We start from the raw sequence: 26,966 nt of genomic DNA on the forward strand, positions 1-26,966 counted from the left end.
AATCATTAGTGAGTCTATGATCGTATGCTATCCATTTGTATCTATGCCATTTTAATATTTGAGAAATTAACCAATGATACTGTTATTGTCCCGGAGGTACTGTTTTCCTAAGGATATTAAATCTGCTTCGTGATTTGCTTCCTTGCCACAATACTAACAAGTATCGCGATACTGGCATCGTCCCAGCCCGTAGTTGTTACGGTTTATAATTGAGACTGGATAGTTTTCCCTTTATGGCCTAGCCCTAGCAGTTGAAAAGTAAAATATTCCTGTAACGTGATAGTGAAATGTCTGCCCATCTGATTAACAGACCTTCTCTGTGTTCTGGGGATGCATGCTGTTTTCTGGACATAAGCTGTGTTAGTCTTATGTGGAGCAAATTCATTTGACTCTTTCATGCATTGCATTGCGAACATGCACACTTCCCTTTCCTGGCTTGCCATTTGAGAACTCTTCAGTGCATTACATTAAAAGCATGATCCAAATACAATTCATTAATCTCCCATTCTTTCCAGTAGCATTAAGGATGAGAAAGATGGGGCCGATTTGCTAATAGGTTCCTGGATATTTATGCTGTGGAGTCAAGCACCATCGTACTGTGATGGGATTGAATCGGGTCCAGACATTACTGAATCTCTATAGCAGCCATGGAAATACCTGCTCAAACCACTTCAAGTTTTCATGAGTCCATTCTTTTCACTGTCAGAGAAAGCCAAAGAGTAGAGAGAGTAGAAAGTACAGGCCATGTTACACAGTAGGCTTGTTGGGATAGGCCCATCTGTCCCACGTTGTCTCCATTCCTTTACAATCAGTGAACAGTGAACACCAAAGAATGGATACCACTGGAGAAAGTACATGATTTGTTACATAGTAGGCTGTCTTGTCCAATATCACCTCCACTGAGTCTTTTACAATCAGGAACCACCAAAGCAGGGAGATAGTCTACTACTACGTTACAAGGCCTGTAGTTTTTCCACCCTATCTGACTCCTATTGTCTCCATTCCTTGACTATCAGAGTACATAAAATAATGGAGGAGGAGAAAGTACAGGCCTCGTTATGTACAGAAAACTTTTCTCCCCCATATTGTCTAGTTATCTCTCTCTGCCTTCAGAGCACTGTACATGTCCTAGAGAGTAGGGGGAGGGCTCTGCAGGTTTACCTGGCTAGAATAGCTGCTGACACTGCAACATCCTGTTATAAGCCTACTCTGCTGGATTGGCAGTCAGGCTGCTGTGGAGTGAGCTCATTGGCTGCCTTCTAGAATGTTGCATTTCCAGGTGTTCTGACTGAGTGGATATTATCTAGTTTTATAGCTCAAACTCTTGGGGTTTCCGTATTGAGAATTATTTGGTGAAATTAGAATATGGACATTTAGTCTAGTTAAGCTAGCACTGCATCACTCAAGCCTAAATATTTGCAGTTAGATATTTATCATTTGAGCCACCCGAGACATCAGAGACATGAAACATCCTGCTGTTTCCAGTGCATGGTGTTGCCTAGTTCATCATCCAGTGTGGTAATCCAGTGGTGGCTTCCTGCCACATACTGTACACACCCCCTTGTACATCAAAGAAAACACAAGTCCCCACCCCACTTAAATGACATCTTGCTCTCCCTAGCCGTTGAGCAGCATTGCTGACTTCCATATCTAAACCTAAGCCCTGACACTTTGTGTAGTTGTCTGTTGTTCAGTAATGCATATAGTTTGTTGTTCATAGGTTAGTCCAGTTATTGTGGTTGTGTGTGGACTGCACGGAGCAGATCTACGGCGAGGCTCCCCCTCCCTTAACGAATGAGGCATATGCTTGTCTACCTCCCAAATGGCACCATATTGTTCCTGGGTCAAAAGTAGTGCACTACATAGGGAGTAGTGTGCCATTTGGGTCACACAATATCAGCAGGAGCCATTGATAGTGGTAGTGTCTTTATCCACCATGAGGAGGCTCCTTAGATTTCAATTTTTCATCTTAACCTTTGTGGAACTCAACAGTGTTGCAGTCATTATTTTCTTCTTAATTGCTTGTGAATTGATTAGGACTATGTTTTGAGCGATTAGTGCTTTTTGAGGTCTGTTTCGGTTAAATTATTACAAAATAATACGTTTTCCATTTTGGTTTAGATTATTTTTATTTTTTTACATTAGATGCATTATGAAATGATAACATTCAAATTATTTTTGAGCTTTTTAATGTTCAAAGTCAAAAATAGTGAACATTCAATTGCCAAAATATTGAAAATATTCCACTGTCACTGTCTGGTCCACATTGGGTAGACATCAATAGGAAATTACTATGAAGTAATAAAATATTACTTTGTTTTTGGTCTATGACTTGATTATTTTTCATTCCTTAGTCATCTCATCTCTGCTCAGGCAGTAGCAGCCAGTCAGTCAGACAATGTTATCTCTGCTCCCCATACTGTACTGTCTTTAGTCATCCTATTCAGCTAGGCTAGCCTGCCTAAGCATGCTGCAGCGTTGTCAATTTGACTAGTTTTCAAATTAGATTTGCATGGCTCAGACATGTAATTTTCCTTTCAATGTCAGGCCCCTGGAAATGACTAAGCATTTTCTTAGAATATTACCTAATCAGTTTTGTTACATGGGCTTGGTCAATCACAACATGGGCGCCTCAGAGGGGTTCTTGATCAATGTTTCTGATATTAGCTAGAAGCAATGTTGTGTGCTCCCCTCTGGGCTGTTTCCTAGAGCTGGTTTACTGGTAAATATACAGTGACTTCAGAAAGTATTAAAACCCCTTGACGTTTTCCACATTTTATTGTTGCAAAGTGGGATTAAAATGGGTAGAATTGTCATTTTTTTGTCAACGATCTACTCAAAATACTATGTCGAAGTGGAAGAAATGTAACATTTGTAAAAAAAATAAAAATAATAATAATAATCTCTCTCTATATACACTGCTCAAAAAAATAAAGGGAACACTTAAACAACACAATGTAACTCCAAGTCAATCCCACTTCTGTGAAATCAAACTGTCCACTTAGGAAGCAACACTGATTGACAATAAATTTCACATGCTGTTGTACAAATGGAATAGACAAAAGGTGGAAATTATAGGCAATTAGCAAGACACCCCCAAAAAAGGAGTGATTCTGCAGGTGGTGATCACAGACCACTTCTCAGTTCCTATGCTTCCTGGCTGATGTTTTGGTCACTTTTGAATGCTGGCGGTGCTCTCACTCTAGTGGTAGCATGAGACGGAGTCTACAACCCACACAAGTGGCTCAGGTAGTGCAGTTCATCCAGGATGGCACATCAATGCGAGCTGTGGCAAAAAGGTTTGCTGTGTCTGTCAGCGTAGTGTCCAGAGCATGGAGGCGCTACCAGGAGACAGGCCAGTACATCAGGAGACGAGGAGGAGGCCGTAGGAGGGCAACAACCCAGGAGCAGGACCGCTACCTCCGCCTTTGTGCAAGGAGGTGCACTGCCAGCGCCCTGCAAAATGACCTCCAGCAGGCCACAAATGTGCATGTGTCTGCTCAAACGGTCAGAAACAGACTCCATGTGGGTGGTATGAGGGCGCGACGTCCACAGGTGGGGGTTGTGCTTACAGCCCAACACCGTGCAGAACGTTTGGCATTTGCCAGAGAACACCAAGATTGGCAAATTCGCCACTGGCGCCCTGTGCTCTTCACAGATGAAAGCAGGTTCACACTGAGCACATGTGACAGAGTCTGGAGACGCCGTGGAGAACGTTCTGCTGCCTGCAACATCCTCCAGCATGACTGGTTTGGCGATGGGTCAGTCATGGTGTGGGGTGGCATTTCTTTGTGGGGCCGCACAGCCCTCCATGTGCTCGCCAGAGGTAGCCTGACTGCCAATAGGTACCGAGATGAGATCCTCAGACCCCTTGTGAGACCATATGCTGACACATGCACATTTGTGGCCTGCTGGAGGTCATTTTGCAGGGCTCTGGCAGTGCACCTCCTTGCACAAAGGCGGAGGTAGCGGTCCTGCTGCTGGGTTGTTGCCCTCCTACGGCCTCCTCCACGTCTCCTGATGTACTGGTCTGTCTCCTGGTAGCGCCTCCATGCTCTGGACACTACGCTGACAGACACAGCAAACCTTTTTGCCACAGCTCGCATTGATGTGCCATCCTGGATGAACTGCACTACCTGAGCCACTTGTGTGTGTTGTAGACTCCGTCTCATGCTACCACTAGAGTGAGAGCACCGCCAGCATTCAAAAGTGACCAAAACATCAGCCAGGAAGCATAGGAACTGAGAAGTGGTCTGTGGTCACCACCTGCAGAATCACTCCTTTTTTGGGGGTGTCTTGCTAATTGCCTATAATTTCCACCTTTTGTCTATTCCATTTGCACAACAGTATGTGAAATTTATTGTCAATCAGTGTTGCTTCCTAAGTGGACAGTTTGATTTCACAGAAGTGGGATTGACTTGGAGTTACATTGTGTTGTTTAAGTGTTCCCTTTATTTTTTTGAGCAGGGGATGTTGACAAACGTTACCTTATCCTAGTGAGATTTACACGGGTATCAAAACGTCGAGGCGGTTTAAGCCTGCACAAAACACAGACCTTATTTGAAGTAGATCAAGACATTCTCTATGGAAGACATGAACGGTAAAATAACGAAGGAACCCCTTTCAAATTCAGCCGCAAGTTATTACAGGAATTATAATGCGTCAACTATTTCTCTCTAAACCATATACCTTTGACTAATCCGGAAACTATCACCTCAAACAAAACGTTTATTCCGTTCCGTATTTTATCTAACGGGTGGCATCCATGAGTCTAAATATTCCTGTTACATTGCACAACCTTCAATGTTGTCATAATTACGTAAAATTCTGGCAAATTAGTTCGCAAAGAGCCAGGCAGCCCAAACTGTTGCACATACCCTGACTCTGCGTGCAATGAACGCAAGAGAAATGACTCAATTTCACCTGGTTAATATTGCCTGCTAACCTGGATTTCTTTTAGCTAAATATGCAGGTTTAAAAATATATACTTGTGTATTGATTTTAAGAAAGGCATTGATGTTTATGGTTAAGTACACATTGGAGCAATGACAGTCATTGATTGATTGTTTTTTATAAGATAAGTTTAATGCTAGCTAGCAACTTACCTTAGCTTACTGCATTCGCTAACAGGCAGGCTCCTCGTGGAGTGCAATGTAATCAGGTGTTAGAGCATTGGACTAGTTAACTGTAAGGTTGCAAGATGAATCCCCAAAGCTGACAAGGTTAAAAATCTGTCGTTCTGCCTCGGCCGTCATTGAAAATAAGAATGTGTTCTTAACTGACTTGCCTAGTTAAATAAAGATTAAATAAAGGTGTAAAAAAAAAAAAAAAAAAACAGTGCCCAAAAATACCGATTTCCGATTGTTATGAAAACTTGAAATCGGCCCCTATTAATTGGCCATTCCGATTAATCGGTCGACCTCTAATATATATATATATATATATATATATATATATATATATATATATATATATATATATATATAATTATTTTCAAAATTCTTCAAGCTCTGTCAAATTGGTTGTTGATAGAGAATCATTTTCAGGTCTTGCCATAGATTTTCAAGCAGATTTAAGTAAAAACTCAGGGACATTCTCTGTTTTGGTAAGCAACTCCAGTGTAGATTTGGCCTTCTGTTTTAGGTTATTGCCCTGCTTAAATGTGAATTCATCTCCCAGTGTCTAGTGAAAGCAGACTGAACCAGGTTTTTCTCTAGAATTTTGCCTATACTTAGCTCCATTCCGTTTCTTTTTTAATCTGTAAAAACTCCCCAGTCCTTAACAATTGCAATCATACCCATAACATTAAAGCAGCCACCACTATACTTGAAAATATGGAGAGTGGTACTCAGTAATGTGCTTTGTTGGATTTGTCCCAAACATAACACCATGTATTCAGGATAAAAAGTGAATTGCTTTGCCACATTTTTTTGCAGTATTACTTTAGTGCCTTGATGTAAACAGAATGCATGTTTTGGAATATCTGTATTCTGTACAGGCTTCCTTCTTTTCATTTTGTCAATTAGATTAGTATTGTGGAGTAACTACAATGTTGTTGATCGATCCTCAGTTCGATCCTCAGTTTTCTCCTATCACAGCCATTAAACTGTTTTAAAGTCACCATAGCCCTCATGGTGAAATCCGTGAGAGGTTCCCTTCCTCTCCGGCTACGGAGTTAGGAAGGGCGCCTGTGTGTTTTGTAGTGACTGAGTGTATTGATAGACCATCCAAAGTGTATTAATAACTTTATCATGCTCAAAGGGATATTCAATGTCTGCTTTTTTTACCCATCTACCAGTCAGTTCCCTTCTTTGCGATGAATTGTAAAACCTTCCTGATGTTTGTTTGAAATTATTATATATATTTTTTAACATAATTCCACTTTGACATTGGGGTATTGTGTGTATGCCAGTGATGACAAAAATCTTGATTTATTCCATTTTAAATTCAGGCTGCGATACAAAAAAAATTGGAGAAGTTAATGGGTGTGAATACTTTCTGAAACCACTGTATATATACGTGTGTGTGTGAAAGGGAGTGTGTGACTAAGAATGAAAATGTATGCACTCACTACTGTAAGTTGCTCTGGATAAGAGTGTCTGCTAAATGACTAAAATGTAGATGTAAAAGAGCGGTGTTGTGGAAAGCTTGTGCTGTCCGCAAAGCCACTATTCAGTCCCAGACAGTTCCTAACTGAGCTGATGGATTGATTGTCTACACTACATTCTTGTTGATTCAGACATGCAGAGAGGTGAGTTCAGACAGCCCATGGATCAAGCCTACAGGAATTGCTGCTGGGTTCTGTACCTACCTTGTCAGCAAGCAATTATGATTGTCGGAACAGTCAAGATGGCTGGTGTCAGATAAGGATTGTAATCTGTTATGATCAAATTGTATTTGTCACATGCTTCGTTTACAGCAGGTGTAGACTAAGTGAAATGCTTACTTACGGGTCCTTTTCCAACAATGCAGAGGAGAAAATAACGTGGTTATGCATATGAATATCAGTACTGAGTCGATTCTAGTGGTATGAGGTAATTGAAGTAGCTATGTACTGTACAGGTAGGGGAATGTTGTGAAGCCAGATGCCAATGAATGTTACCCATCTGGGTCGAGTCCCCAATGGTCAAGCCAGTGTGCAGAGACCATATCGGGGTGCAGGGGCCTACGTCCCAAATGGCACCCTATTCTCCTTTTAGTGCACTACTTTTGACCAGGGCCCATAGGGCTGTGTTCAAAAGTAGTACACTCTATAGGAAATAGGGTGCCATTTGGGAGACATGCAGGCTTTGGCACCAAGGGGAAATGGGACAGTCAGGTGTTACATAATTATACTGTTATTCAATGTGGCCTGAAAAGAGGGAGTGAAGGGAAGGAGGGGTGGGGTGGCCCCAGATGCTGTAGTGATGTGATCTGCCCCTCTGCTTTCCCTTGCTTATCCGATTGAGTGTGAGAGAGACAGGATTAGTGTGTGTGTGTGTGTGTGTGTGTGTGTGTGTGTGTGTGTGTGTGTGGGTGGGGGGGGGGGGGTTGTTGACTGTACAAGCCATGGGGAATTTGTTGTGCAGAAGCTACCGTCTAGGGATACAAAGGCTAAGTTACACAACCAGAAGTGTCTCCACAAATCACTCGATAAACCTGCCATACGGTTGTATGTGTTTTTTTTTTTTTATGTGGTTGGCCCTGACCACCTCCATTTTAAATGTGTTTTATAGGAGGACAATAGAATGGAGCGAGCTTGAGATGGCTGAGGGACCCTGTAGAGTGAAGGAAGGGGGCATGTGTGTCAAACACAAGGCCCCTTGGACACATTTCTATCTGGCCCGCGCAATTATTTGTGTTTTCAATTCATTTTTTCCCGCTTCCATATAGCCTGTGCTGCACTACAAGTCACAGCAATGCACTACCAACATGCTGTACACCAAACGGCAGTGCATTGCCACACACACACCCTTTCTCACAGACCCAGCCACACCCACACACGAGCCAGCCAGTGTGCAGTATCATATCATCACTAATGGCACTGACTAAATCTTCTACAGAACCAAAAGTTTAAACTTGTAGGCTAAATGTCCATACCAAGTTTCTGTTCCAAGGAGTCATTGCCATAGCCTACAGAAAATGTCTCTTTGGTGGTCATGAAGTTATATGGGCTCCCGAGTGGCGCAGCGGTCTAAGGCACTGCTTCACTAAAGTCCCTGGTTCAAATCCAGGCTGTATCACATCTGGCCGTGATTGGGAGTCCCATAGGGCGGTGCGCAATTGGCCAAGCCTCGTCCAGGTTTGGCCGGGGTAGGCCGTCATTGTAAATAAGAATTTGTTCTTAACTGACTTGCCTAGTTAAATAAAGGTTAAATTAAAAAATAAGATAAAGGATTCACATACGGGTATAAATTACTACTAAAGGACCATAGGACACACAAGCAAGTATAAATTAGTCGACAGTTGAGTCATCTACTTTATGAAATTACAGCCTGATGCACTGGCATCGTGAATTCAACCTCAATTGCGCCGCTATCATGTGTCTCGTTTACCTTGCACAGCAGATGGAAAGTGTACAGACACATGCCACAGTCCTAGCTAGGCTAATAAATGTTGCAGTCTGGCTTTGGTTTTTAAAGCTTGACAATGAATAACCAAAAACCTAAACTTGCAACAAAACACCATGCAAAGGACAAACATGTCGGCCTATTACAGCAACATTTGAGCAGTATCCTAGGCTGGCTAATAAACTGCAATACATTTTGAGAACGCCATACAGCAATACTGCATTCAACCGCACTGGTGATCCATGCAGTTTTTTTTTTAAAGTTTAAATTTTTAACAACCTATAGCTACATTTTTTTGTTGTTTATTAAATGCTTTTTGATTTGGGTGACAGCATATTATTCACATCTGAAAGCATAGCAGCAAAGGCTGAACAGATATAATTTATTCCTTTTGTTTTAATATGTTAATGCTATATACAGCATCCCATGTACGTAAGTGGAATTATCAAGGGACATCTTTTTTTCAAATAAAACCAGTTATAGGCATGAGTTTTTGGGTGTAAAAACTAACATAATAGACTATGTCTGGCCTGTGAATTCCTTGTTTTTTCCCCAATATGGCCCTTGTGCTGATTTGAGTTTGACACCCCTGCAGTAAGGCAAGTGTTTGAAGGGTGCGTCCCTCTTTTCCTATATAGTGCACTTCTATGGGCCCAGGTCAAAAGTAGTGCACTATGTAGGGATTAGGGTGCAATTTGGGACTCAGCCCAGGTCTCCTACCAAAGCGAAGCAGATTAATAATGCATTCAATTACCAAGACACCACCTGCCTGGGTCCGTGGTGACGCTGTGCTCTGGTGCAGGAAAGCTTTTAGGGGAAAGCACTGTACCATTTCCTGGAAAGTCTGAAGGATTGTGTGGATGGTCCGTCTTTCCTCATCTAGGTATTTTTGTGAAACACGTCAGGTCCTATTCAGTCAACTGGTAACTGGGTCTTCAAGATGTTTGCAAAACAAACTTCTTCTTTTTTGCTTTATAGGCTAACATGCAGTTTAACTTTTCTTTTTGTTTTGCCTCATAGCCTAAACACTGTTTGGTTGAATAGCATACTGGCTGGTGCAAAATTCTAAGTCCAGCGGTGGAAGCTGGTAGGAGGACGGGCTCATTGGAATGGAATAAATGGAACGGTATCAAACAGATCATACATATGGAAACCACATGTTTGACTCCGCTCCATGAATTCAATTCCAGCCATTACAATGAGCCTGTCCTCCTCTAGCTCCGCCCACCAGCCTCCACTGAAGTTCAGTTTGACCTGGTGGTGGTGTAACAATGCAGTGGGGGAAAAGCACAACAAAACATCATGAGAGTGACGGGGAACAAAGTGTTCTCTCCAGTGAGAGTGTATTATTTGGATTAGGCCTAGACGTGGACAAAGGGGTCTGTCATTCTACATCCTTCCATTTCAGTTTACCGAGAATCCTATTGTCAGGACAAGTGGATCCTAACCTAACGTTCCAGAATCACCTAGCCTATTCAAGAACAGCCAGTCGTTGGACAGTGTTTAATTTGGCTTGATTCAACTTGTCATCAATGCCTCCAATTTCGCCCTGCCTCCTGTACATTGCAGCGAGCAGACTAACTAAGCAGCTTAGCAGTGTTGATGGAGGATATGTGACTGTGCGAAAACTGTCTGGGTGTTCTCAGGAAGAATCACTGGGCTGCTGCCTGGGCCTTTTGCCTGCCAGCTTCCTCGGTGTTCTCATCAGCTTTGTAATCAGGCAGATTCAGTGTTTGAATCTTTGCCAGTGTGGCCAAGACCGTGCTAAGACTATCATTACTTTTCCCGGTGCCTCCTTTTAGAGGGAGGGAGTAAAACAAGCAAGGTGAAGAAAAATACTTTAATGCTGAAGTTGTCAAACATCATTAGCCTAAGTTTACAATGTTTCACCATTTCCCTTCCCCTGCCTCACTTTCCAGAAAACTCCAGCTTGTCATGTTATCTCAAATTCAAAGTCCCACCCAACAGTGGTCTGTTCCTGTGAATGCCGGTTTCTTTTCATTTTTCTTTGTTTCCTTGTTCCTCAGGCCGCCAGTGAGAGAAACAGACCATGTCTCAGGACAAGAACAGCTACCCCGGGGTCATGGGGGAGAACAACCCCCTCCACAACAACGTCTACGGACCGCCCCAGCCCGGGTTCGGGATAGCCCCTCCCAACTACACCCCGGCTCCAGTGCAAGCTCCATACCCCGGCCAGCCTGCAGCCTATGGCCAGCCTACACCATACGATCAACCTGCCCCCTATGGTCAACCTGCACCCTATGGTCAGCCCGGGTTTCCCCAGGGAGGCCCAGGGTTTGGACAGGGACCCTACCCTCAGATGCCCTATCCCCAGGGCCCCTACCCCACAGTGCCCTACCAGCAACCTGCACAGCCAGGGTTCCCTGGTGACCCCAACAGTGAGTAGACCGTAGCAGACATTTCACATGATTTATGTTTGGAAGAGAAGTCATATGGTGTCATGGCGAATCTAGGAAAAGGTTGTTCTCTAGACACTCTTTCTGGTTCTTCTGGGTTTACCTCCATTCTATGCTTTAATGGCTATAAGATTGCAAAAATGTCCTAAGACCTGGGCTAACATGCACATTATTTCTACACTTAAATGTTTTGTAACACTCAAGCCCATGTCATACATCATTATTCCAAGTGGGCCAAACACAATGTGCTCAGGTACAGTTAAATTAATTCTGTTACCAGTCTTCACTCCTGCTTATGTCAGTTCTCCATTTGAAAGGCAGGTTTGGAAATTCTTAAGGTCACTGTTTGGTTTTCGACTTAGATGGATGTATAATTACCCTGGGAAATTGCTGCCTGTGTCTTTCACTGTCCATCATCAACCTAGTGTGCTGAAGAAGCACACACATCATCCTCCTGAGGTTAAACTGTCTCACTGACTGACTGACTGTCTCACTGACTGACTGACTGTCTCACTGACTGACTGACTGTCTCACTGACTGACTGACTGTCTCACTGACTGACTGTCTCACTGACTGACTGACTGATCAACAACTATATTGAACTAACCCTGTTAATGACCCGTGTCAAAACAACACATACAATAGTCTCACAATCTACAAGCATTTGATTGCCAATAGTCTCACCCCTGTAGTGATTAAACACATGGTTGCTATTTGGTCCTTATTGTTGTTGTTGTCTGGGGTTTTCAGCTTCCGTGGGTGACGGTTACCATGGGGACGTGCCACCGTCTTACTACGACAACGAGGAGTTTACCAACTCTGGCTTTGAGGACAAGAGCATCCGACAGGCGTTCATCAGAAAGGTGAGACAGGAGATTAGAGGGGACCGGACTGCATGAATGAGAACAGAATAACATGCTGTCAGTTGAGTGAGTGGAGGAGATTGAAACCAAACCATTCTATCAGCTCCTAGTTATTCAGATGTAAATTAGCTTTGACCTAAATCTGGTGCAAAAATGTAAATAAATAAATGGTGCAACGCATCACTTCTCACTTTTGAAATGTACTCTGTTTTTGCTGTACATTGTCCCTGTCCAAATAAACTTCACGAATAAAACAATGATCTGCTATTCTTTTCATGTTTTTGACTATTATTCAAAATAAAGTAATTCCCTAACAAATCTAACCAGCAATGTTTCAACTTTAATTTCAATAGCCAATGTTGACTGACACTTTGTCATAGTTCTTGAAAATCTTTCTTGGGACAGTCCTATAACATCTGTCTGTCCAACCTTCTCCACCTCCCAGGTGTTCCTGGTGCTGACCGTTCAGCTGATGGTCACCTTCTCCTTCGTGGCCGTCTTCACCTTCGTGGACGATGCCAAGTTGTTTGTGCGGCGTAACCCCTGGACGTACTACGTGTCCTACGCCATCTTCTTTGTGTCTCTCATCACCCTCAGCTGCTGTGGAGAGTTCCGGCGCAAACACCCCTGGAACCTGATCGCTTTGGTACAGCCCCACCCTGACTCTGGGTGCATGCTAAATGGCACCCTATTCCCTATGTAGTGTTCTATTTTAAAAGTAGTGCACTATGTAGGGAATAGGGTGCCAGTAGTGCACTATGTAGGGAATAGCGTGCCATTTGGGACTTAGACTCTGTCTTTTAACCTCTAATAGATGCATTGTCTAATGTTTCAACCCTATGTATCTAGCAAAAGACTCAACTGCATATTGTCACCATTTTTTTACCGCATAGGTAGCTATCACAAATTCGACCAAATAAAGATATAAATAGTCACTAACCAAGAAACAACTTCATCAGATGACAGTCTGATAACATATTTATTGTATAGCATATGTTTTGTTCGAAAAATGTGCATATTTCAGGTATAAATCATAGTTTTACATTGCAGCCACCATCACAAATCTCACCAAAGCAGCTAGAATAACTAGAGACCAACGTGAAATACCTAAATACTCATCATAAAACATTTATGAAAAATACATGGTGTACAGCAAATGAAAGACAAACATCTTGTGAATCCAGCCAATATTTCAGATTTTTATGTGTTTTACAGCGAAAACACAATATAGCATTATATTAGCTTACTACAATAGCCTACCACTCAACCGCATTCATTCAAGGCAATGTTATCGATAGCGAATAAACCAGCAAAAGATATACATGTTTTCACTAACCTTCTCAAACTTCATCAGATGAAAGTCCTATAACATCATATTACACAATACATATATGGTTTGTTCGAAAATGTGCATATTTAGCGGCACAAATCGTGGTTTTACAATGTGAATACGTAGTGAAAATGCAGAAATATTGTCCGGAGAAATCTTGGAGAGGCACCTAATCTAATCAAATAACTAATCATAAACTTTACTAAAAAATACATGTTGGACAGCAAATTAAAGATACACTAGTTCTTAATGCAACCGCTGTGTTAGATTTTTTAAAATAACTTTAGTACGACATACAGCTTACGTTATAGCGAGACAGCGCCCAAAATCCTGGCGGAACATAAACATTTTCGACAGAAATATGAAATAACATCATAAATGGTTCCTACTATTTAATGAGCTTCCATCAGAATCTTGTACAAGTTGTCCTTTGTCCAGAATAATCGTTGTTCGGTTGTAGAATGTCGTCTTCATCTCTAGAATTAGCAGCCAACGCTAGCCATGTGGCGCAGCAGTGTCCAACACACCATAACGCAAGACAAAGAAAATCCAGAAAATCGAAATAAACTAATATAAACTGATATAAGTCGGTTTAAAATAACTAGTTTATGATGTTTTTAACACATATCAAATAAAATCAGAGCCGGATATATCTAACGTCTATAACGAAAGCTTTTCGGAACGCAATCCTGAGGTCCCTCTCGCGCCAAGCTGAACGTTGAAAAGACTAGACCCACCGTTCCAAGAGGTCTATACACCCCATTCCAACTCTCACTGCCTACTGACATCTAGTGGAAGGCGTATGCAGTGCATGTAGACCCATAGATTAATAGGCTGACCCTGGAACAGAGCCCCCGATTTCAGATTTCTCACTTCCTGACAGGAAGTTTACTGCAAAATGAGTTCTGTTTTACTCACAGATATAATTCAAACGGTTTTAGAAACTAGAGAGTGTTTTCTATCCAATAGTAATAATAATATGCATATTGTACGAGCAAGAATTGAGTACGAGGCAGTTTAATTTGGGAACGATTTTTTACAAAGTGAAAACAGCGCCCCCCCTATTGAGAAAAGGTTATATAACATTCTGAGAGGGATGTGTTGTGGTTGTAATACTGACGTTGTTGTCTGCCCTCAGTCCATCCTGACCCTGAGTCTGTCCTACATGGTGGGGATGATCGCCAGCTTCTACGACACGGAGACTGTCATCATGGCTGTGGGCATCACCGCTGTGGTCTGCTTCACCGTGGTCCTCTTCTCACTACAGGTCAGTAGTACACACATGCACGCAGGCATGAACGCGTATACACACACACACACACACACTCCATCCTTACTCCCACCTTGCTGTCAGTGTCACACTTACAATTTTGCAAACCATGATATTATGGAGTCTTTTTCTGCCTCCATGGCCTTTGTTTCAGTTTCACTATTACTATCACATACTATTACATACTGTCACTATTACTATCACATACTATTACTGTCACTTACATACTGTCACTATTACTATTACTGTCACTTGCTATCACTCACTATTACTGTCACTATTACATAATGTTACATACTATTACTATCACGTACTATTACTGTCACTATTACATACTGTCACTATTACTATCACATAGTAATAGTATCACATAACATTACTATCACATACTATTACTATCACTTACTATCAGATACTATTACGGTCACTATTACTATCACATACTATTACTGTCACTATTACATACTGTCACTATTACTATCACATACTTTTACTGTCACTATTACATACTATTACTATCACTTTTACTGTCACTATTACTATCACATACTATTACATACTGTCACTATTACATACTGTCACTATTACATACTGTCACTATTACTATCACATACTAATACTGTCACTATTACATACTGTCACTATTACATACTGTCACTATTACTATCACATACTAATACTGTCACTATTACATACTGTCACTATTACTATCACATACTATTACTGTCACTATTACTATCACATACTTTTACTGTGACTATTACATACTGTCACTATTACTATCACATACTATTACTGTCACTATTACATACTGTCACTATTACTATCACATACTATTACTGTCACTATTACTATCACATACTTTTACTGTCACTATTACATACTGTCACTATTACTATCACATACTATTACTGTTACTATTACATACTGTCACTATTACATACTGTCACTATTACTATCACATACTATTACTGTCACTATTACTATCACATACTATTACTGTCACTATTACTATCACAGACTATTACTGTCACTATTACATACTGTCACTTACTATCACTTACTATTACTGTCACTATTACATACTGTCACTATTACTATCACATACTATTACTGTCACTTGCTATCACTCACTATTACTGTCACTATTACATACTGTTACATACTATTACTATCACGTACTATTACTGTCACTATTAATATCACATAGTAATGTTATGTGATACTATTACTATCACATACTATTACTATCACATACTATTACTGTCACTATTACATACTATTACTATCACTTACTATTACTGTCACTATAACATACTGTCACTTACTATTACTGTCACTATCACATACTATTACTATCACTTACTATTACTGTCACTATAACATACTGTCACTTACTATTACTGTCACTATTACATACTGTCACTATTGCTATCACTCACTATTACTGTCACTATTACATACTATTACTATCACTTACTATTACTGTCACTATTACATACTGTCACTATTACTATCACATACTATTACTGTCACTTGCTATCACTCACTATTACTGTCACTATTACATACTGTTACATACTATTACTATCACGTACTATTACTGTCACTATTACATACTGTCACTTTTACTATCACATACTATTACTATCACTTACTATTACTGCCACTATCACATACTATTACTATCACTTACTATTACTGTCACTATTACATACTATTACTATCACTTACTATTACTGTCACTATCACTTACTATTGCTATCACTATTACATACTGTCACTATTACTATCACTTACTATCACTATTACATACTGTCACTATTACTATTGCATACTATGGCATAGCCTTGAGAATTGAGGAATGTTCGGGAGCTTTAACCTCAACTCCCTCTTGGGACAATAACAATCCTTGACCATCCCTAATTTCCCTGTTTTCTCCCCTAATCCAGAGCAAGTATGACTTCACTTCCTGCCGCGGCGTTCTGTTTGTGTGTTTGATCGTCCTGCTGCTCTTCTCCATCCTCTGCATCTTCATCCGCCACAGGATCCTCCACATCGTCTACGCCTCCCTGGGAGCCCTGCTCTTCACCTGCGTAAGTAGAGGAACTCGCCTGCATTTTAATGATGTATTGCATTTATATGGCACTTTTCAGGGCTTCATGTTTTAAGGGGGGCTCTCGCCTCATCCACGCCACTGTGTGACCTGTGAAAGTGTACTAAGTAAACGTGGCATGGTTGACTATCAGGACAAATTTTAGCATAAAGGGTCTGTTGTTTACTAGGGATGTCTGTCATTATAATCAATGTTATGGTGCATATGGGATGGTTGCTAAATGACAGGGTTGTGGCAAGGCTATACCAAGGATGTGTATATAAACCCTGTCTTCAACACAGCGCTGCCTTTCTTGTGTGTGTGTATATGTAAGTCATTGGGCTATACCCATTGAGCTCTAACAGAGTCAAAGCTCAGTGGGACAGGAATTGACTGAGTCCAACTGTTTGGCCATGTGACCGGATTATCACGCAGCTGCTGGTGGCCTCAGGTTTTCCAGCTCTGTCTGAGCCCAGTCTGCTCTCCCTGCAAACTGAGATAATTTCATCTTTTTGTGTGTAAAAGTGAGAACGAAACAAAAAATGTATTAAAAAACATGGTTACATTTTGGAAACTCTAAAGGTGGAAGAACGACATTGCTGATGCGATCAGTCAGTTATGGGCACTAGTTAGACTCACCAAAAGTGTTGTGCCCAAAGCTCTCATTCACCTTTAAACAAGGCAGTAAAAAGAGAGGGAAGCATGTTAGTGAGGATGGAGGGAGAGAGGGATGGAGGGAGAGAGGGATGGGGAGAGGGCAGCGTGTTAGTGAGGACGGGGAGAGGGCAGCGTGTTAGTGAGGACGGGGGGAGGGCAGCGTGTTAGTGAGGACGGGGGGAGGGCAGCGTGTTAGTGAGGACGGGGGGAGGGCAGCGTGTTAGTGAGGACGGGGGGAGGGCAGCGTGTTAGTGAGGACGGGGGGAGGGCAGCGTGTTAGTGAGGACGGGGGGAGGGCAGCGTGTTAGTGAGGACGGGGGAGGGCAGCGTGTTAGTGAGGACGGGGGGAGGGCAGCGTGTTAGTGAGGACGGGGGGAGGGCAGCGTGTTAGTGAGGACGGGGAGAGGGCAGCGTGTTAGTGAGGATGGAGGGAGAGAGGGATGGGGGGAGGGCAGCGTGTTAGTGAGGACGGGGGGAGGACAGCGTGTTAGTGAGGACGGGGGGAGGGCAGTGTGTTAGTGAGGACGGGGGGAGGGCAGCGTGTTAGTGAGGACGGGGAGAGGGCAGCGTGTTAGTGAGGACGGGGAGAGGGCAGCGTGTTAGTGAGGACGGGGAGAGGGCAGCGTGTTAGTGAGGACGGGGAGAGGGCAGCGTGTTAGTGAGGACGGGGAGAGGGCAGCGTGTTAGTGAGGACTGGGGGAGGGCAGCGTGTTAGTGAGGACGGGGAGAGGGCAGCGTGTTACACAGAACCCAAACCGGCTGCGCGCGTGCACTATCGTGCATCAATTTATTTTCCCCCCCCACACCAAACGCGATCACGACACGCAGGTTAAAATATCAAAACAAACTCTGGACCAATGACATGAATTTGGGGACAGTTCGAAAAGCATTAAACATGTATGGCAATTTAGCTAGTTAGCTTGCACTTGCTAGCTAACGTTAATTTGTCTTATTTAGCTAGCTTGCTGTTGCTAGCTAATTTGTCCTGGGATATAAACATTGAGTTGTTATTTTACCTGAAATGCACAAGGACCTCTACTCCGACAATTAATCCACACATAAACGGCCAACCGAATTGTTTCTAGTCATCTCTCCTCCTTCCAGGCTTTTTCATCTTTGAACTTATATGGTGATCGCATCTAAACTTATATTGTATTACCACGACAACCGGCAACAAAGTTCGTCTTTCAATCACCCACGTGGGTATAACCAATGAGGAGATGGCACGTGGGTACCTGTTTCTATAAACCGATGGGAGAGGCAGGACTTACAGCGCGATCTGAGTCAGAAATAGGAACGACTTCTATTTTAGCCCTTGGCGTCGCAGGCGCTCGTTGGCGCGCAATAATTGAATAACATGGATTTCTACATTTATTTTGCGACGTGTCCGGTCTGGTGAGCATGTTAGTGAGGATGGGGTAGGGCAGCGTGTTAGTGAGGATGGGGGAGGGCAGCGTGTTAGTGAGGATGGAGGGAGGGAGGGATGGATGGATGGGGACAGGGCAGCGTGTTAGTGAGGATGGAGGGAGGGCAGCGTGTTAGTGAGGATGGAGGGAGGGCAGTGTGTTAGTGACGATGGGGGGAGGGAGGGATGGGGAGAGGGCAGCGTGTTAGTGAGGATGGAGGGATGGGGAGAGGGCAGCTTGTTAGTGAGGAGGGAGGGATGGGGAGAGGGCAGCATGTTAGTGAGGAGGGATAGGGAGAGGGCAGCGTGTTAGTGAGGATGGAGGGAGGGCAGTGTGTTAGTGAGGATGGATGGATGGATGGGGAGAGGGCAACGTGTTAGTGACGATGGGGGGAGGGAGGGATGGGGAGAGGGCAGCTTGTTAGTGAGGAGGGAGGGATGGGGAGAGGGCAGCGTGTTAGTGAGGATGGAGGGATGGGGAGAGGGCAGCGTGTTAGTGAGGATGGAGGGATGGGGAGAGGGCAGCGTGTTAGTGAGGATGGAGGGATGGGGAGAGGGCAGCGTGTTAGTGAGGATGGAGGGATGGGGAGAGGGCAGCGTGTTAGTGAGGATGGAGTGATGGGGAGAGGGCAGCGTGTTAGTGAGGATGGAGGGAGGGCAGCGTGTTAGTGAGGATGGAGGGAGGGCAGCGTGTTAGTGACGATGGGGGGAGGGAGGGATGGGGAGAGGGCAGCATGTTAGTGAGGAGGGAGGGATGGGGAGAGGGCAGCATGTTAGTGAGGAGGGAGGGATGGGGAGAGGGCAGCATGTTAGTGAGGAGGGATAGGGAGAGGGCAGCGTGTTAGTGAGGATGGAGGGAGGGCAGTGTGTTAGTGAGGATGGATGGATGGATGGGGAGAGGGCAACGTGTTAGTGACGATGGGGGGAGGGAGGGATGGGGAGAGGGCAGCTTGTTAGTGAGGAGGGAGGGATGGGGAGAGGGCAGCGTGTTAGTGAGGATGGAGGGATGGGGAGAGGGCAGCGTGTTAGTGAGGATGGAGGGATGGGGAGAGGGCAGCGTGTTAGTGAGGATGGAGGGATGGGGAGAGGGCAGCTTGTTAGTGAGGAGGGAGGGATGGGGAGAGGGCAGCGTGTTAGTGAGGATGGAGGGATGGGGAGAGGGCAGCGTGTTAGTGAGGATGGAGGGATGGGGAGAGGGCAGCGTGTTAGTGAGGATGGAGGGATGGGGAGAGGGCAGCGTGTTAGCGAGGATGGGGGGAGGGCAGCGTGTTAGTGAGGATGGGGGTGGGGCAGCGTGTTAGTGAGGATGTGGGGAGGGGGAGGGCAGCGTGTTAGTGAGGACGGGGAGAGGGCAGCGTGTTAGTGAGGATGGGGGTGGGGCAGCGTGTTAGTGAGGATGGGTGGAAAAGTTGGTCCAGTGGCCTGGAGGAAAGAATAGAGCGGTGACATAAGACCTAGTAGAGATGGACAGATGCGAGGAATGAATTCCAATGGTTGGTTGTGGGATATGGTAGAGACATTAACGCGAGTGTGGATGAAGAAAGACCATTTAAAGATGAGAACATTATTTATATTTTATTCAGAATAGTCTATGATGATTTCAGGCTAATGCAGTATGGCAGAACATCACTGGTAACTTTTGTGGTTATAAGAATATGAAGCATTAAAAAACATCAGCATAATGGGCTGAATCCTAACCTGAAAATCAATGTGATGTACCTACTCAGATCCGTGTGCACAGCGTTACAATTCTGCCATACACGATTGGCTGATTGAATGTCTCTCTTGCCATAATAATTCCTTACTCCATGTTCTGTGTGGTTGTAGTTCTTGGCCGTGGACACCCAGCTCCTCCTGGGCAACAAGAAGCTGGCTCTGAGTCCAGAGGAGTACATCTTTGCCGCTCTCAACCTCTACACAGACATCATCAACATCTTCCTCTACATCCTGGCTATCGTGGGCCGTTCCCGTGAGTGATGGAGCGACGCCCTCTAGAGGAAAGGGAGAGGAAGGCAGCCAGGAGGATTGAATGATGCTCTTTTCCCCTCGGTGTCTTTTTGTGTGATTTGTTCCACTTTTTGAGGTTCCCTCCAATTTGTCTGTTACACCTCCCCGCCATCATCCCACCCCCTTCAGGAGACGAATTGGGTGACAGAAAAAAGGGTTCTGTCACCTATTGCCGCAGGCCTGCCATAGAGTGCAGCAAAGAAGGGCACATTTTTGAAGTTATTTATTTGAAGTTCTATTTAAGTATGTTATAAGTTATTCCTTTTTTTTTTTTTTTTTACATTCCTTGTTTGTTTTTATGTATTCTGCTTGTTCTGTCCTCCTTGGCAATCTGCTTCTACTTACAGAGATATGGTAGCTAACTAGTACATCACTTCTGAACAACATTAGCTGAACGAATTTTATAGAACTCTCCTGTCCTCTGCGATTTTGGCGCTTTTCCTTGCCTTGTAGATTAAGCACTGTAGAGAGAGAGAGTGGTATGCTATCTGATAGAGAAAGCCACGCTGTGATGCAGGCCAGCGCTTTTTAAGGAAGAAACCTAGAAACAACACCTTTCCTGCTATATTCTCCCCCTCTGTTGTTCCCTCATTTTCCTGCCAATGTAAATTAACTCTGCATGGCACCTGAAACAGCTGAAATGAGCTCAATAGATGAATAAAAACCCTCCAGAGGGATACCTCTCCTAGCCTGCTTGTTACGTAGCTGTACATAGTTCTGTGTGAAATGTATATGACACTTAGTTCCCTAACCAGCTCTCTCTAGGCATGCCCGGGGAGTGTATGGCTGTGATGCTCACTATATATATATATATATATATATATATCACATACTTTCTCCCCATCCTTCCCTCCCTCCATCCTCACTATCACGCTGCCCTCTCCCCATCCCTCCCTCCCGCCATCCTCACTAACATGCTGCCCTCTCCCCATCCCTCCCTCTCCCCATCCCTCCCTATATATATATATATATATATATAACTGATGACATCACTAAGCATCGCTAACCAGTACAAAGACCAAAACTCCAAGCTATTAAAGCGAGAGCGCTCACCTCTAACCCACTCCACAAGATGTGAATGTCGTTTGTGTTGTTAACATGGATGTACAACACTAATACACATGAATAATAATGTATGTTCAGTACCAGTCAAAAGTTTGGACACGCCACCCGAGTGGCGCAGTGGTCTAAGGCACTGTATCACAGTGCTAGCTGTGCCACTAGAGATTCTGGGTTTGAGTCCAGGCTCTGTCGCAGCCGGCCACGACCGGGAGACCCATGGGGCGGCGCACAATTGGCCCAGCATCATCCGGATTAGGTGGGGGGTTTGTCCGGCAGGGATGTCTTGTGCCATCGTGCACTAGCGACTCCTGTGGCGGGCCGGGTGCAGTGCATGCTGACACAGTCACCAGGTGTACGCGTTTCCTCCGACACATTGGTGCGGCTGGCTTCCGGGTTAAGTGGGCATTTGTTAAGTAGCAGTGCAGTTGGGTTGTGTTTCGGAGGACGCACGGCTCCCGACCTTTGTCTCTCCTGTGTCCGTACGGGAGTTGCAGCGATGAGACAAGACTGTAACTACCAATTGGATAACACGAAAAAGGGGTAATAAAAAATAAAATTAAAAACGTTTGGACACCTACTCATTCAAGGGTTTTTCTTTATTTTTACTATTTTCTACATTGTTGAATAATAGTGAAGATATCAAAACTCTGAAATAAGTGTTAAACAAATCAAATATATTTTAGGTTCTTCAAAGTAGCCACCCTTTAGCTTGATAACAGCTTTGCACGCTCTTGGCATTCTCAACCAGCTTCACCTGGAATGCTTTTCCAACAGTCTTGAAGGAGTTCCCACATATTCTGAGCACTTGTTGGCTGCTTTTTCTTCACTCATCGGTCCAACTCATCCCAAACCATCTCAGTTGGATTGAGGTCGGGTGATTGTGGACGCCAGATCATCTGATGCAGCACTCATCACTTTCCTTTGTCAAATATCCCTTACACAGCCTGGAGGTATGTTGGGTCATTGTCCTGTTGAAAAACCAATGATAATCCCGCTATGTGCAAACCAGATGGGATGGCGTATCACTTCAGAATGCTGTGGTAGCCATGCTGGTTAAGTGTGCCTTCAATTCTAAATAAATCACAGACGGTGTCACCAGCAAAGCACCATCACACCACCACCTCCATGCTTCACGGTGTGAACCACACATGCGGAGATCATCCGCTCACCTACTCTGCGTCTTACAAAGACACGGTTGGAACCAAAAATCTCACACTTGGACTCATCAGACCAAAGGACATATTTCCACCGGTCTAATGTCCATTGCTCGTGTTTCTTGGCCCAAGCAAGTCTCTTCTTCTTATTGGTGTCCTTTAGTCGTGGTTTCTTTGCAGCAATTTTACCATGAAGGCCTGATTCACACAGTCTCCTTTGAACAGTTGATGTTGAGATGTGTCTGTTACATGAACTCTGTGAAGCATTTATTTGGGCTGTAATTTCTGAGGCTGGTAACTCTAATGAGCATGCTGGTAACTCTAATGAGCATATCCTCTGCAGCAGAGGTAACTCTGGGTCTTCCTTTCCTGTGTCGGTCCTCATGAGAGCCAGTTTCATCATAGCACTTGATGGTTTTTGCGACTGCACTTGAAGAAGCGTTCAAAGTTCTTGAAATTTTTTGCATTGACTGACCTTCATGTATTAAAGATGGTCTGTTGTTTCTCTTTGCTTATTTGAGCTGTTCTTGCCACAATATGGACTTGGAATTTTACCAAATAGGGCTTTCTTCTGTATGCCACCCTTACCATGTCACAACAGAACTGATTGGCTCAAATGCATTAAGAAGGAAAGAAATTCCACAAATTAACTTTTAACAAGGCACACCTGTTAATTGAAATGCATTCCAGGTGACTACCTCCATGAAGCTTGTTGAGAGAATGCCAAGAGTGCGCAAAGCTGTCGTCAAGGTAAAGGGTAGGTACTTTGAAGAATCTCAAATATAAAATATATTTTCATATGTTTAACACTTTTTTGGGTTACTACATGATGGTTACTACTACATACTACCCCTATGTGTTATTTCATGTCTTCACTATTATTGTACAATGTAGAAAATAGTATAAATAAATAGAAATCCTTCGAATGAGTAGGAGTGTCCAAACTTTTGACTGGTACTGTGTGTGTATATATTATTAATGGAATGCTAGATGTTTTTTTCCCCCCCTTATGTTCTGAATGTTGGGAAGCTTGGTAATTGAGATGCTTTTGTAGAAGCTAAATATGGAATGTCCCATTGGCTTCTTTTGGATAAATGTTTTCACTCTTACTTTTCACTTATCCTTAATAATTCCGCATTTGTCTCTGTCTTCATGTATAGTAAATAGTATTATTATTATTTATTTTTTCATTCTTACTAATGTGAAATGTTTAGGTATTGGAATTTCGGAAGACTTTTATACAGAGCTGTTCGAAAAATATCACTTTTTTTTTACTGGCATGTAGTAGATGAACACCGAGATTGAAGGATATAAGTTATTAATTATAAATTTATTGAAGTTGCTATAGAAGGCAGGGCTGCTGTGAAGTTGAAAGTAAATGAGCAGGAAACTCAACACTTTTCTGTCCTTCTGAATGATGCATGGGACGCAGAGGGGCATACATTCTGTGAGGTTTCCTGCTCGAACATGGATTTGTGTAAACACTGGAAGACTTAAAGGTAGAATAAGGAGAGGCTGGAAACACAGAATCACTTTGACTACTAGTCACTAGAGAACACATTCTTAGTTTTAACACTCCACTACTGCCAATGCTGACCAATCTGTTGATGTTCTCCATTGAAACTATACACTAAGTTACATCCACTAAAATGAATACCATTTTTTGAAAACCACATCAGTCTTAAATATCTCAGATTGAGTTATAATTTGACTCCTGTTGCACGATCCTTCCCTGTTGTTGCATGTGCTGTGATTTCACACTGGGCAGTGCACTAGCTGTTTATTTGAGTCATGTTGAACGAAGAATAATCATAATGATAGAAGTGTTATTGTTGTGCTGCCTACGGCCCTGTTTTGATTTAATGTTTCTGTTTATCTAAGTAAATGTGTATTTACAATGAGTGTACAAAACATGAGGAACACCTTCCTAATATTGAGTTGCAACCCCCACCCCACCTTTTGCCCTCAGAACAGCCTCAATTCTACAAGGTATCGAAAGTGTTCCACAGGGATGCTGGGCCATGTTGTCTCCAATGCTTCCCACAGTTGTCAAGTTGGCTGGATGTGCACTGGGTGGTGGACCATTCTTGAATCACATGGGAAACTGTTGAGAGTGAAAAACCCAGCAGCGTTGTAGTTCTTGACACACTCAAGCCGGTGTGCCTGGCAGCTACTACCATAACCCGTTCAAAAGCACTTAAATCGTTTGTCTTGCCCATACACCCTCTGAATGGCACACACAAACAATACATGTCTCAAGGCTTAAAAATCATTTTTTAACCTGTCTCCTCCCCTTTATCTACGCTGATTGAAGTGGATTTAACCGGTGACCTCAATAAGGGATCATAGCTTTCATCTGGGCATTTGGTCATGAAAAGAGCAGGTGTTCCTAATGTGTTGTACACTGTATAATACAACTCCTTAGTGGTTTGATGTGTATCGAGTAAATTGGGGCTTTGTAGTTATGTTTGCACTGTAAATTTGCATTCAAATGAACTGGAATTGCATTCCTCTACACTACTCTTTGTTTTTCATTAAAAGAGCTATACACACTATTTTTTTCTGTTGTGTGTGTGTGTGGTTTGAACCACTCTGATTGATGCTAAGGCTATAATAGCACTTATTGTATTAAAAGATGTTTAATGTGGAAGGGGCATGTGAAGGAAATATTACTATGTGAAGGAAATATTACTATGTGAAGAGACAGCCTTTAAAAGGTCGTCTTGCCTTTTGGTGTCATAAACAATCATTGGTTCCTGCCTGTGCTTGGTAAAGATATGAAGGGGGCCTTTCCGCTACAATTTGGCGTCAACGAACAGGATCAGTAATTCCACTTGTGGAGCATCCCAGTGAAGGTCTGTGAGGGAGATACCGTATCGGTATGCCTAGTGGGAAAGGGTAAGGGAATTTCCCGTCTGACCAAAGAGGATGTGGAACCGCCCAGACTTTTATTGAGAGCTGCCCTGGGGAAAATACCTGATCCGTGAACCTCTGAGGGACGTGTCTAATGAATTTCAGTAAGTCAATTTAAATTAATTTGAATTAAAAACATTTTGTTATAAATTTTTAAAAAAATGGCAGCTGTCTGTTGCCATTTATAAGAGCAGTGTCTGCGTGGTCTGCAGCCATTACTAATAGCACGTGGTGTTATATATTTATAGGAAGTAGCGGCAAGAGAACATATGGTGATACATATGGTGTGTAGCAAGTAACAATAAGAGAATCGTTGAAAATGCAAATGGAGTAATAAGGGAGATTGCCAAGTGTTTGGGAATAATACTAAGTGGATGTAAAAGTTATGTGAGTGGAAAGGATGTGTTAAGCTGATTGATAGACATTTGGATATAAAGCTGATTGATTGAAATGTGGATATTAAGAGAATTGAAATTTAGCTATTATTAAGTACTGACTGAATGAGAGCTGTCAGGAGACTAGCTCTGGTGTGAAAGAGGTGAATGAATACCCCAACCAGTTCTGTGTGAGCTGAGTTTTCCAGTTCTAAGTTTTTAGATCTATAACATTATGTATGAAAGGAGAGAGTACTATTACTGAATATGATGTATGAATGGAACACTAGTGTATGGGAGGATTTTGTTAAAACAATGTATTGTGTGATCGACTAATTTACTGAACAGGAGATTTGCTCCAGCGTGAAAGCTGCGTGGTTGTGAAAGCAATGTCTTAATTTGAGGAACATTTTTTTTATTTTTTTTTTTAAGACGCTTAAAATATGGGTTATGGAAATCGTAAGAGCAGGAGGGACGATCCGAGCTAGGAACCAAAGGGGCTGTGTAAAGTAATGGCTAAGAAATTTAGTAGGGGGGTACTGAACCAAACAGAAGATTGGACCAAATGGACAGATGGCGATTTCCCAGCTGACGAGACACTAAGCACTGATAAACTAGTCTTTGAGAAGCCGACTTGAAAGAAAAGAGACAGAATAATGAAGTGAAAGTGGAATGGGACGATTTCAAAAAATGGGAAAGGGAAGCAGAAAATGCAAAAGATTAAACCTGTAAGAGGACTGATGGTGAAACAAGTGGAACCAGAGAAGAAAGAGGAGGGTGAGAAGAAGGCACATCTGATGTACTACTCTGGATGAGGCAGAGGACATCAAGGAAATGGTGGTAACCGTGGAAACCGAAGAGGTAGAGGCC

General features: G+C 43.0%; 1 protein-coding gene across 2 annotated transcripts in view; it reads left to right on the top strand.

Moving 5' to 3' along the window:
* The window catches only part of LOC129830859 (protein lifeguard 1-like), a 28,386-nt gene extending 3,022 nt beyond the window's left edge, over positions 1-25,364 (top strand). For both annotated transcript variants that reach the window (XM_055893662.1, XM_055893663.1), the window contains exons 2-7: positions 10,577-10,948; positions 11,717-11,829; positions 12,275-12,475; positions 14,298-14,426; positions 16,382-16,525; positions 20,414-25,364. In XM_055893662.1, the coding sequence (XP_055749637.1) occupies positions 10,600-10,948; positions 11,717-11,829; positions 12,275-12,475; positions 14,298-14,426; positions 16,382-16,525; positions 20,414-20,563 (1,086 nt within the window). In that variant the 5' untranslated portion in view covers positions 10,577-10,599 and the 3' untranslated portion in view covers positions 20,564-25,364. The remainder of the gene's footprint in view (positions 1-10,576; positions 10,949-11,716; positions 11,830-12,274; positions 12,476-14,297; positions 14,427-16,381; positions 16,526-20,413) is intronic.
* The last annotated feature ends 1,602 nt before the right edge of the window (positions 25,365-26,966 follow it).

The sequence above is a fragment of the Salvelinus fontinalis genome, chromosome 32 (genome assembly GCF_029448725.1).
Source record: "Salvelinus fontinalis isolate EN_2023a chromosome 32, ASM2944872v1, whole genome shotgun sequence".
NCBI classification, from domain to species: domain Eukaryota; kingdom Metazoa; phylum Chordata; class Actinopteri; order Salmoniformes; family Salmonidae; genus Salvelinus; species Salvelinus fontinalis.